The following is a 12,019-nucleotide window of genomic DNA, read 5'->3' on the forward strand; positions in this document are numbered from 1 at the left end:
CTGACCCTCCAGCTCGCGGGTCACTCAAATCTGACCCTCCAAGCCGCGGGTCCCCCGAATTCGACCCTCCAGCTCGTGGGTCACCCAGATCCGACCCTCCAAGCCGTGGGTCACCCAGATCCGACCCTCCTACCCGTAGGTCTCCTGGATTCGACCCTCCAACCAGCGGGTCACTCAAATCTGAACCACACCAGGGTCAAGACATAAGACGTTCTGCACCTATTTTGTCGATCTCTTCGAGCTCTGCACCTCCGTTGGAGCACCGCGACAGTGTGGATTTGTCCCAATTTAAGATCACGGATCGTCTTGGCTCTTTGTACGTGGGTCGAGGCAAAGCCCCAATCAAAGAACGCTTGGGTCGGGTGACTGAATCCCAAGCAATTACTCGAGATGGGGGTCACACACGAAAAAATCTTGTAATTGACCGCTTCGGACGGCAAATTGGAGTCCAAGAGCCCGTCACGAGTTCACGCTTACAAATGTGTGACTTTAAACGTGTGACTCTTGAGAACGCCAACAAGATGGCAAATCCCCTAAAAGAAACGTATTCATCTGATGATGATAATGTTATACCAGGAAAGTCGTGCTAACACACGATAGGTTACTCCGGTCATCTGACTGATGAGTTGTACTATCGGGCTGGGGGTACAAATAAGTCTCGAAAGAAAAGTAGCCACGAGTTAGAGTCTCACTGCCCGTGCGCCAAGCTAATCAGGGCAGTATTATCAGCATGTAGCTGCCCCAAGACCGTTCCGCAGAAGATCTCGGTATTTGAGAAGATCTCTAACGGAGCGACTAAGCCCAAGACAAGACGTTTCCGTAAGAAATAATCTGCCGTTCAAGGTGATGAACCTCCATAAGTCACAATAAATATGGCTGATAAGGAAAAGTCAACTCTACCTTCTAGCTCCGACCCCCTCGTATCGCATCGTCTGACTCGGCTGCGCGCAGGGACCACTAGATGCAGGGACTACCAAAGAATGCAGAGAGGGTTATCCTCGGATGATGAAGCATCAGATATTAACTCTGCAGTGGCTTCTGACAATACAGTATCTAGCCCAGGGCAATCCCGCTAAGCGTTTATGATTAACACCGAGGAAGCAAATAAAATGGTTGAGGATGCTCTAGCCAAGCAGAAGCAAGCATTTAAATTCAAAATGGAAATGGCTATGTTGCGGATGAGGGAAGAGTATAACCAACAGATCCGAGCCTTGTCGAATCAGCTAGGTGAATCCAGTCATCGCAACAATATTAGCCAAGCAGCTAGCGATTCAGACGTGGATGAATACATCAATGCTGATGACCCTCCCGTCGACCAGAACACTGGGGGTGGTCCCACTAAAAACAACGACGCTAGGGGTGGTCCCACCGAAAACGACAACATTAGGGGAGGCCCCATTGTTCCTCTTAAGAATCGTCCAAAGCCCGATACGAGCAAGGATGAGAAAATGAAAGATCTCAAGAGCAAAATCAACGCTCTGACGTCTACTCGAGAGGTGAAAAGGACCGGTATTCCATGTCCCTATCCAAGAGAGTGGGATTCAATAGCATACCCGACGAAGTTCAACTAGATTAACTTCACGCCGTTTGACGGGAAGGGTTCACCCACTCAACACATGATCTACTTTAAATCCCACTTGGGTATGATCTCTGGCAATGAAACCTTAATGGTTTGGTCATTCGTTGGCACCCTTCGTGGGCCCGCCTTCGATTAGTACCGCCGTCTCAAGTCTGCAAGCATCAACAGCTAGGACGACCTGGAGAATCTGTTCCTCGCTCACATTTTTTATGATGATGTCGAGGTGTCAATCAGAACACACTTCGATGAGAAACAGAAAGACGACGAGACGGTTGACGACTTTGTCAAGCGCTTCCAGAATAAGGCGATGAATTGTCGAGATCCGACCACGGAGGATTTCATCCTACAAACCTGTCACAACAACCTCTCCTTGGACGTGTTGGAAGTTATAGGAGTAGCACCGTCCGACACTGTTCGCGGGAAAATTCGTTGCTTTCTTCATTAATGATTCCATTGTACACTCTTGTAACAGTTTATCGATTACAAAGATCCGGTCTTTTTATAAGATCCGGTTACAACGAAAATCAAATAAAAAGAAATGAAAAATTACAACTTTGTTTCCTTATTTGTCGAACGAATCGCGAGCTCCTGTTTTGCGGTCGCTCGCTTTGTGGGTTCTTTGCCTGCGCCGGGGTTGTTTGCCGTGGACCACCGCGCGATCTAGATCCGGTCGGATCTACGCAGTACGACGGGTATTATTCCACGAAGGAAATAATAGCCGGGAGGGATTGATTCACCAAGGAAACAATCGCTCAAGTCTCGGGATCTAAGACCAAGCTTAGATCCGGAGTATGCCTGCGTAGATCTGAGATCTGATCCTCTCGAACACCTACCTTATTTGACGTTGATGATCGCCGAGCACCAGATCTGAAGGAGTGAGTCCCCGAAGTCCCAAAGTTCCAATTTTTTTTAAGTTCCGAGTCTCCAATCCAGCAGGGCTTCGCCTCTCTCCAAAATTTCCAACCCTTGAAAATGAGCATCTCTAGGCCTATTTATAGGCTCTCTAAACAGTGCCCGCGAAAGAACAAATGCTGGCCACTGTCGGCCACTGTCGGCCACTGTCGGCCACTGTCGGCCACTGTCGGCCACTGTCGGCCACTGTCAGCCACCGTCGGCCACCTTCAGCCACCGTCGGCCACCTTTACTGTGCCCGTGTGCACGTGTCAGAGGGTGGCCACCCATGGGTGGCCGGCCACCCATAGGTGGCTCGGCAACCGAGCCACCATGGGGTGGCTCGGCCACCCCATGGGGTGGCTCGGCCACCCCATGGGGTGGCTCGGCCACCCCATGGGGTGGCTCGGCCACCCCATGGGGTGGCTCGGCCACCCCATGGGGTGGCTCGGCCACCCCATGGGGTGGCTCGGCCACCCCATGGGGTGGCTCGGCCACCCCATGGGGTGGCTCGGCCACCCCATGGGGTGGCTCGGCCACCCCATGGGGTGGCTCGGCCACCCCATGGGGTGGCTCGGCCACCCCATGGGGTGGCTCGGCCACCCCATGGGGTGGCTCGGCCACCCCATGGGGTGGCTCGGCCACCCCATGGGGTGGCTCGGCCACCCCATGGGGTGGCTCGGCCACCCCATGGGGTGGCTCGGCCACCCCATGGGGTGGCTCGGCCACCCCATGGGGTGGCTCGGCCACCCCATGGGGTGGCTCGGCCACCCCATGGGGTGGCTCGGCCACCCCATGGGGTGGCTCGGCCACCCCATGGGGTGGCTCGGCCACCCCATGGGGTGGCTCGGCCACCCCATGGGGTGGCTCGGCCACCCCATGGGGTGGCTCGGCCACCCCATGGGGTGGCTCGGCCACCCCATGGGGTGGCTCGGCCACCCCATGGGGTGGCTCGGCCACCCCATGGGGTGGCTCGGCCACCCCATGGGGTGGCTCGGCCACCCCATGGGGTGGCTCGGCCACCCCATGGGGTGGCTCGGCCACCCCATGGGGTGGCTCGGCCACCCCATGGGGTGGCTCGGCCACCCCATGGGGTTTGACTTTACCAAAACAGATCGGCTTCTGCCCTCTCCTTTTGGATGGGACTTTGAAGAAAGCCTTCTGTGCGTCCTCCACTTCTTCATCCGAAGCGAAAGATGACTGGATTGGTAAGGTGAGTGACGCCTCGGTGCACAGTACGTGCCATGGGTTGGTACCTGCACTAGAATCATTCTCTATTTGTTTATTGTTAAGAGAGACATCAGACAAGTACGCTAAAATGAAATCTTCATTAATGCACCACTCGCCCCCACTCGGTACATCATTATTACTCTCACCCTGACCCATTACATCAAAGTTTAACTCCCAAGGACAATCTTCATCGGGGTCTGGCTCGATGTCAGCTTCATTACCGCTGTCCACATCTTCTTTCTCTTGGGATTCCAAATAGAAGACGGAGTCGGTGTGGAAGTTTTCTACTCCTCGGAAGGGGTATTTCTCTGCGATCAAGGTTCTGACTTCGCCCTTGTCATTGGCGTACTTCATAACCTGATGCAAAGTAGATGGGACAATGCGGTTTGCATGTATCCATGGTCGTCCTAGCAAAAGGTTGTAGGACGTGTCCGCATCTATGATGTAGCATGCTACCTCAGACTTGAGATCTCCGATCTGGCATCTGAGTTTAATCTTTCCCAGGGGTCGGGTACTGTTTGCATTGAACCCGAAGATTGTAGTCTGGGTGGTGTGCAGCCGGTGCATGGGAATCCCTAGGACCTGCATGACCCTGTAGGGCATGATGCTGAGTGCTGAGCCCGGGTCAACTTGAACACGACTGATTTCGGAGGATCCGATATATCCTGTGTAGTACAGTGGTCGGTCATGTTCATGTTTGACCTGCATGTCTTCTTGCGTGAACGATATGCAGGGTAGACTTCTCGCCGCTTGCAGACATTGCAGACAAGTTTGATCATCAGAGGCTTCGGGAGCCGGGGTGACTTGGGTGATGAAGCTCTCTGTATTCTTCAGGGCTTCAATCAGAGCTTCCTTGGTAGTTTTGGATAACCTTAGGAGCTCATATAAAGTAATCCTGGCCGGTATGTTGGCCAGCTGCGCCATGACGTTGAATTGGAAGGGAGCGCTCGACTCTCCAGTTTCCTGGTGGAGATTTCTGTGGAATCGGAGCTCCTTCTGTTTTCCTTTGTCTACTGGCTTTTTCGGAACAGAACCCCCAGCGTCTTGGGGCTGTTCCACGACCTCTGGAGCGTTCTGGCCATAATCTCTCAGGTAAGCTTTTCCTGACCGAGTGCCAGGATTGCCTTCTGGGTATGCCGCTAGAACAATCCTCTCCTCTTCTGAATCAGTAAGAGGCTTGAGGTGGTCATCATCTTCAGTAATGGAGGGGCTAATCATGTTGGAAGACTTAGCCTTGCCTCCCTTCTTTTTGGACGGGGTGTTCGTCCATTGTTGATCTCCTAGCAGATCAGGGTGGACCCACATGATTTCCCCTTTTGGGGTAGTGAGGGGCACCAACCCCCTGTCCTTCTGACTATGCAAGTCAGCATTCTTCAGACGTATTTCTCCCTTGCGAATGGGGACGACGCCGTCCGCCGTTACTACCGGGGGAAAATCACCAAATTGGACCGCTATCATATTAGTAGATACGGTCTTCTGCTCTGGCTTCAGTGTGAGCACATTAGCGTTCACCAGATTCTGTAAGATGTCTTTGAAGACATAGCACTTTTTGGTAGGATGTCCAAGGAATCTGTGATAACGACAATAGCTGGGGTCATCTACTTTCCCTGCTTCATCCGGCTTCCTGACCTCAGGCAATTGCAGCTTGTTGTTCTTTCGAAGCAATTGGAATAATGTATCCACGTGCTCCTCTTTGAACGAATACTGCTTGGGCGCTCTTTGCTGATTTGGCGCTTTGCCCTGCTTGTTCGGCGGTGGAACTCGCGTGTAGTCGGCCGCCAAGGTCTCCTTCCCCTTAGACCGTTGGGCGTTGTTCTGGTTGCGTTGCTGATTTTGCTGCTGCGGCTTGGGTTGTGGCATTTCTTCGGCTTTGACCCGTGCCACTATTTCTTCAGCTTGTTCTCCTTGTGAGACTAGTTGTCTCCAGGAGCGACATTCTGCCACCCCCATTTGAGCAAGGAGCTGGGTCTGCAGGTTGTGCCTGCAAGTTTCAACCAGAGTTGATTGGGTCATACCTGAGGGGCATCGCAATGCCATGCTGCGGAATCTCTCCACATAGGTTTTGATGGACTCTCCTTTCCTTTGCTTAGTGGCAAGAAGAGTTGGGACCGAGACCTCCGTGTCGTCCTCAAAGAATCTGGCCAAGAATAGCCTTTCCAGGTCTACCCATTTCTGAATAGATCCGGCAGGCAATTTCATGAACCATTCGAAGGCGACACCCTTAAGGGTACCGATGAACAGCCTGGTCAGGATGGCGTCGTTTGCTACTACATCCCCAGTTTGGGACTTGAAGTAGTAAATGTGCTGATTTGGCGATCCTGTACCATCGAACGGTTGTAAGGTAGGGGCCTTAAACTTCGGTGGGTAGGGAGCTGTATCCCACTCAGCAGGGTAAGGTCGCACTACCCCTTCCTCGCGGAGCTCGCTTCTGTTGGCGATTGCGTTAAGGCGAGCTTCCAGCTCATCCACCTTAGTAGATTGAGGGTGCAGTTCTTTCTCGATCTCCCTCTCACCCTCGGAAGAGGATCCCAGGTTGTGAGTCTCACGGTCTGAATATTCATGCAGTTTTTGTTTTCCCTTTGAAGTTGTTCTCCGGGAAGACTCAGGTTTGTGGCCTTTTTCAGCAAGAAGCTGAGCCAACATATCCTTCAATTGGAGAAGTGTCTCCTGTTGCGCCTGGAGCATGACATGATGTTCGTCCACTCTTTTGGCGATGTCTTCGTGATTCCCTGACATGTAAGCGGAGACCTCGCGTGCTCCAACAGAGCTTGACGATTGAGATTCAGCTATTGCTGAATGTTCTTCACTTGTTGTAATGCCTTTGGCTAACTTTTGATAGTCAACCGGGCGAATAGCTCCTGTTCGAGTCCGAGTATTCTGATATACTCCTTCGAACTGGTCACAAATTTCTCTGACAGTCGAGTGATGACTCTCTTGTGACTCATCGGAATCAGTAGGCAAGGCTTTCCCTCGGCCGATCATGTTGATAGTGACCTGAGGGTATTCCGCTTCAACTGTCTTCTTTTTGTTGCGGCGTTGTCGTTTGGCAGGCCTAACAACGTTTGTCAACCTGTCGAATACGGACTGCCGAGGTGTGGATGCACAACAAGGGCATTCTGACAGGACTGCAGAGATGAGCCTCTCACATTGACATGAGTGAGCTGCTTGCACTGTTGATTTTCCTCTTGACAATAATTCCCGCAGATCAGGAACTTGGGAGGAAACTTTCCCCGGACTTGGAGGTGGAGTTGGAACCCCCTGCCCTTGGGTAGGTGAGATTGGTTCTTGTCGAACGTGAATTTTAAAGCCACGCTGACTTTTCTGAACCTGACGGACCTCTTGAAGATCGCGTTCCTGAGAAATAACGCGAGGGTCGCGTTGAGAGTTGTAAACACCAGGCCGAGGCCTGCGTTTAAATGATGAACCTGACCTCTGAGGGTCAAGTTTTGGTTGAACGCGCCCCTGAGGGTCGCGTTTGGTTGGTGAAACAGACTCCTGAGAGTCATGCTTCGTTTGAACGCGCACCTGAGGGTCGCGTTTAGTTGGTGAAACAGACTCCTGAGAGTCATGCTTCGTTTGAACGCGCACCTGAGGGTCGCGTTTAATTTGTGAAACAGACTCCTGAGAGTCATGTTCAATTGGAACGCGCCTATGAGGGTCGCGTTTGGTTTTGGCAGCTCCATTCTGAGGGCTGCGTTTTGAGTGAACAACGCGCCACTCAGGGTCGCGTTTGAGCTGTATCAGCCTAGGCTGATAGTTGGGCTCATTGCCACGCAGTGAGCGTTCTTCTTTGGGGACGCCAGGTTCGGTTGGATCTTTAGAAACGCGATCTTCGCGTTGGGCCAACAATCGGCTTTCTCGTAAGTGTGCTCGTCGGATGGATCTTCTCCGTCGGCGAGCGGCGTTCTTTTTGGCTTGTTTCAAAGCCTTTGCAGCAACGTCATTGACGTTTACAGGACTCGTCTCCTCCAGAGGCCGTTTGTGGCCTGAAGCACGTCTTGCTGACGCGGAGGTGGGATCTTCCGCCATCAGAGCCAGTTTGAGTTCCTGGCCGAAGGAGAGGGCTTTCTTCGGCTCTTCAACAACAGAATTGATCTCCTTGGAGATCTTACGGACACCATGTTTAGCCTTGGGGCTAAGCGATCCAGAGGATAGGGCTTCCTCGTATTTCGCCTGATCAAACTCTACGACGAGAGTTTCTACAGTCGTTCCCAAGAGGTGGACGTCGGACTGAGCCACCACTTCATAAGCTATTCCCCAGCAGAGTCGCCATCTTTTGTATGTAGAGAAAATTGTAAAGAAGAGAATAAAGAAAATGTGACTTTGATTCCTTTGATCTCGGTTACAACTTGATTACAAAAGAGAGGAAAACGAATTTGGTTTTCCCCTTTGTTTAAAACTGGGTTCTTCTTGGCAGCGATGGAGTGCTTCCTTCGATTGATTGCGTCGAACTTGCTCTCCGTTGACGATCCGACCGTCTTTATCTCGTGGGAACGATGAACTTTCGTGGAAAGTTTTATGAATAACTCTGAATGAGTTTAAGAACTCTGAACGAGTTTGAACTCTGTGAATAGAGTTGTTGGAACCGAAAATTCGGTTAATGTCAAGCTGTTTTTTCTGTTGTCGAAGAATCCTCTCAGATTTGATCTTCTGAGTTTGATTCAAAAATCCTATCTCTAAGGATTTCGTTGCTGCTGAATCTCCAAGCCTGAGTGGTTGAGATCCTGAGAATCCAACCTGTGCGGTTCGGATGTCAAAATTCCAACCTGTGCGGTTCAGATGTCAAAAATCCAACCTGTTGCTCTGTTGGGTTTGTTGAGCTTTTATAGGGGGATAAGAGGTTGTAACTGACCCCTATATCCGCTCCTACGTGGGCGAAAATCCCTCAGAACGTGGGATAAACGGTTTTGGAACCGTTCGACTTATGTTTGAATAAGTCAAACGCCCATTCTGGCGTTTAGAACTCAACTTCGTGTTCTTTGAATTGAGACGCGAAGTTGGGTGTTAGCTGAACACCATTGAACGCGAGGGTCGCTCGCGTTTGGACACCATTGAACGCGAGGGTCGCTCACGTTTGGCTTGTGCATTGTCGACGCGAGGGTCGCTGTTGGTTGAACACCATTGAACGCGAGGGTCGCTCGCGTTTGGCTTGTGCATTGACGACGCGAGGGTCGCCTTCATTTCCAAAGTTATGACGCGGGGATGACACCCGCGTTTCAGAAGGAGTTAGCTGACTTGTAACTTCTTCTGTAGAGCGTTGCAAGGACCGTTGTTCAGTAATCCTGGCTTTTAGCTGTTGTGAAGTGTGAAAGTTGTCAGATTGTAACTTTCACTGTAGATTGTGAAGACTGCTGAATAGAGTTTTCATCCGTTGTCGGAAGTGTCGTTGAATTGTAACTCTTCTCGATCTATGTGAAAAGCCCTCCATTCGCAACATTCGTTCACCGACCCGATAACTATTTGATTGTAGCTTTCGTTGTAGGAGCTAGACGGGAATCAACATCCATAGTGTCTTAAAGATGAATATTCGCCCATAGCTCTCTACCAAGCAACTATTCGACTATATGTTTCGATCATCGACCCGAAAGCTATTTGATTGTAGCTTTCGTTGTAGGAGCTAGACGGGAATCAACATCCATAGTGTCTTAAAGATGAATATTCGCCCATAGCTCTCTATCAAGCAACTCACCAACTGAGTCCAACTTTTTATTTCTGAAATCGTTCCACTGCTCATCAGCATCTCTAATAGTTGCTACGATATTAGCCATGCTGTTGTCACAGCCATCAAGATCAATCATCTCAGAGGTGAGGTCGCGTTTGTGGCAATTGTGGAGTTGCGGATGCAGTGATTGGGAAGTCGTCTGATTGTGACCTCCGTTGTCGGAGCTTGTTTGAATAAGCTATCTATTGTGATTTTTAGACAGCCTACATTGCTGCAGGTATTTTAAAAATCTCACCTTTGATTTATTTTTTGGTTGTTTGGATATAGAGAAACTGGGTTTTGTTTATTTTCCTCTCATTGTTGGAAAAACTCTGCTTTTGGGCTATTTATGGGACACGTGTTTTTATACGGGAACTGGTTTTTTTAATCCCATTGTAAATCTTCAAGTTGGGTTTTGTCCTTTGTAAAATTGAATATATTTCGTTAATTTGCTGATGTAGATTGTCTTAAAATTTATAATTTTGATATATTTGTAGTATTTCCGTAATTTTAGTTGGGTTTTATTTGTTTTCCTTACATTATTGCATATAAGTCTTTCATTTTACATTATTTTAAAGTAAAAATTTGGTATATTTTGATACATGGTTTGTTGTTTATTGTGGGTTATCTTTTTGTTTGAATGTAATTTCGATTTGAGTGTTGGGTTTTTCTTTTTAAAGTTTGAGTCTTTTTTTAATCCTTTATGATAAAGCCTCTGCTTTCGTATGATTTTTTGTGAAACTTTGGTAGCTTTTGAGACCTGGGTCTCTTGTGTATGCTCATGTCGATTCGGGTAGTGGGTTTTGACTGTAGTTTTCCAATCTGCTATTTTTTTAAAAAATGTTTCACCTGAAGTGCATTCTGGTAGTTTTTGAGACATAGGTTTATTATGCTCATAATTTGAATCGTGAACTACATTCTCTTTTATCTGACTGTAATTTTCTCCTGAAGACTGCATTCTCAAACTGAGGTTGAATAATGAGTTTCTGAACTGCATTCTCTTTTACTAAAACTACACCAACAAAATAGTGAGTAAGAGAAGGGAGGATTTCTCTTCTTCTACGTTGCGAACTCAAACTGAGGTTGAACAATAGTTTAGAAAGAGAAATAATAGGAATGATCTAATCTAAACACTAAGGACAAAACTGCCCATTTTGTTTTTCTGTCTGTTTTCGAATTTTTTACTATTTTTAAATTATAAAAATGCTAATTTCGGAGTACCGAAGCAATACTCTTATTATTATTGTTGTTGTTGTTCTTGTTGTTTGATTTCATTTTTTTTGGTTTTTTTGGATAGTAGGTAAAACTAACTAATTTTCAGATTAAATTGGCTTAGTTGCACTTAAATACCCTATAGTTTCACCTACTGGATATATATGTGCAAATTTGGTTAAACTGTAGGGTATTTATGTACAACTAAGCCGCTTGAATTTGAAAACATATTTAAATAACTTCTTGGAATTATAATGAAACATGTGAAAAGGATAAATGAAACTATCTTTGAAGTATCATCTTGATAAGCAGCTGAGAAAATAAGGATAATTACCACAATGTGTTTTAATCTAGATGTGATAGTAATACATGTGGGTTAGAGAGAGCATCGCCATTGCCCTATTTAATTCAGTTTATCTTTTTTTTATTAGTATATAATGTTTTGATTCTAAAACTTTTTATTTCCTTAAGTATCTTTTTTTTTTGTTAGTAACATGTTTATTTCCTTACTAAAACTTTATTTTGATAACATGTTTGTTTCGTATTTGCATAAAATCTTTTTGAAACCCTGTACGGGGCTAAATACTATTAAGATAATTGAAAAATAGGCACGCCAGCCTCGTCTTCCTTGCGGTTAAATTTTCTTTTCTTGGGAGTCCACGTCAGGTCTCCCCATCTCCTCTCTCTCTCTCTCTCTCTCGCCGGCAATTGTTAGTGTCCTCCGTTTCCTGTTACAAATTCCCCCAGAAAAGAAAAAGGAAAATACCCATCGTCGTCGGAGATTTTCATAAATCTGCCAGGAAATCCTCTTTAACCTCCTCACGCTCATGCCCCTCTGCCTGCAACTGTAGATGTAACTAGTTATATTTGAATTGGAGTATATATATATAGAGAGAGAGATAGATGAAGAGGGGCCGGAGCGTAGAGGGCGTTCGAAGGGGGAAGCTGTACCATTTGATCCTCGCCGGCGCCGCCCTCTATCTGATCTTCATATCATTAAAGTTCCGCAGATTCATCGAGATCTCCACTTCCCTCACCATCTCCGATGACGACCCCGAGCCGACCTTCACCGGCCTCCACAGCTCCCCGGATCCCCAAAACCCTAATCCCGTTCTTTCTTTTAAGATCAAGCCTCTTCAGTATCGCTACGGCCGCATCCTCGGAGGGGCCGCCGCCGCCGCCGGCAATCTCACAGAGTTAGAGAGAATGGCTGATGAGGCGTGGACCCTTGGAACCAGGGCTTGGGATGAGGTGGAGGATTTACAAGACCCAGTTACGACCACTGGTGATGTCGATCTGAATCTGAACCAGAATACATCCGTCATCCAGCCCAGCTCCGAAGCTTGCCCCACTTCCGTTTCCATGAGCGGCAAGGATGCAGCAGCGGCTGGGGGCGGCGGGGGGGG

General features: G+C 48.4%; 1 protein-coding gene across 1 annotated transcript; it reads left to right on the forward strand.

Moving 5' to 3' along the window:
* On the forward strand, nt 11,238–12,014 carry LOC109821239 (hydroxyproline O-galactosyltransferase GALT2-like; the record flags this gene model as incomplete). The annotated part of the gene is made up of 1 exon (XM_020387421.1): nt 11,238–12,014. A coding segment is annotated over exon 1 (498 nt), but the record flags the coding sequence as incomplete, so codon positions are not given.

Source organism: Asparagus officinalis, chromosome 8, assembly GCF_001876935.1.
Source record: "Asparagus officinalis chromosome 8, Aspof.V1, whole genome shotgun sequence".
Taxonomy (NCBI): Eukaryota; Viridiplantae; Streptophyta; class Magnoliopsida; order Asparagales; family Asparagaceae; genus Asparagus; species Asparagus officinalis.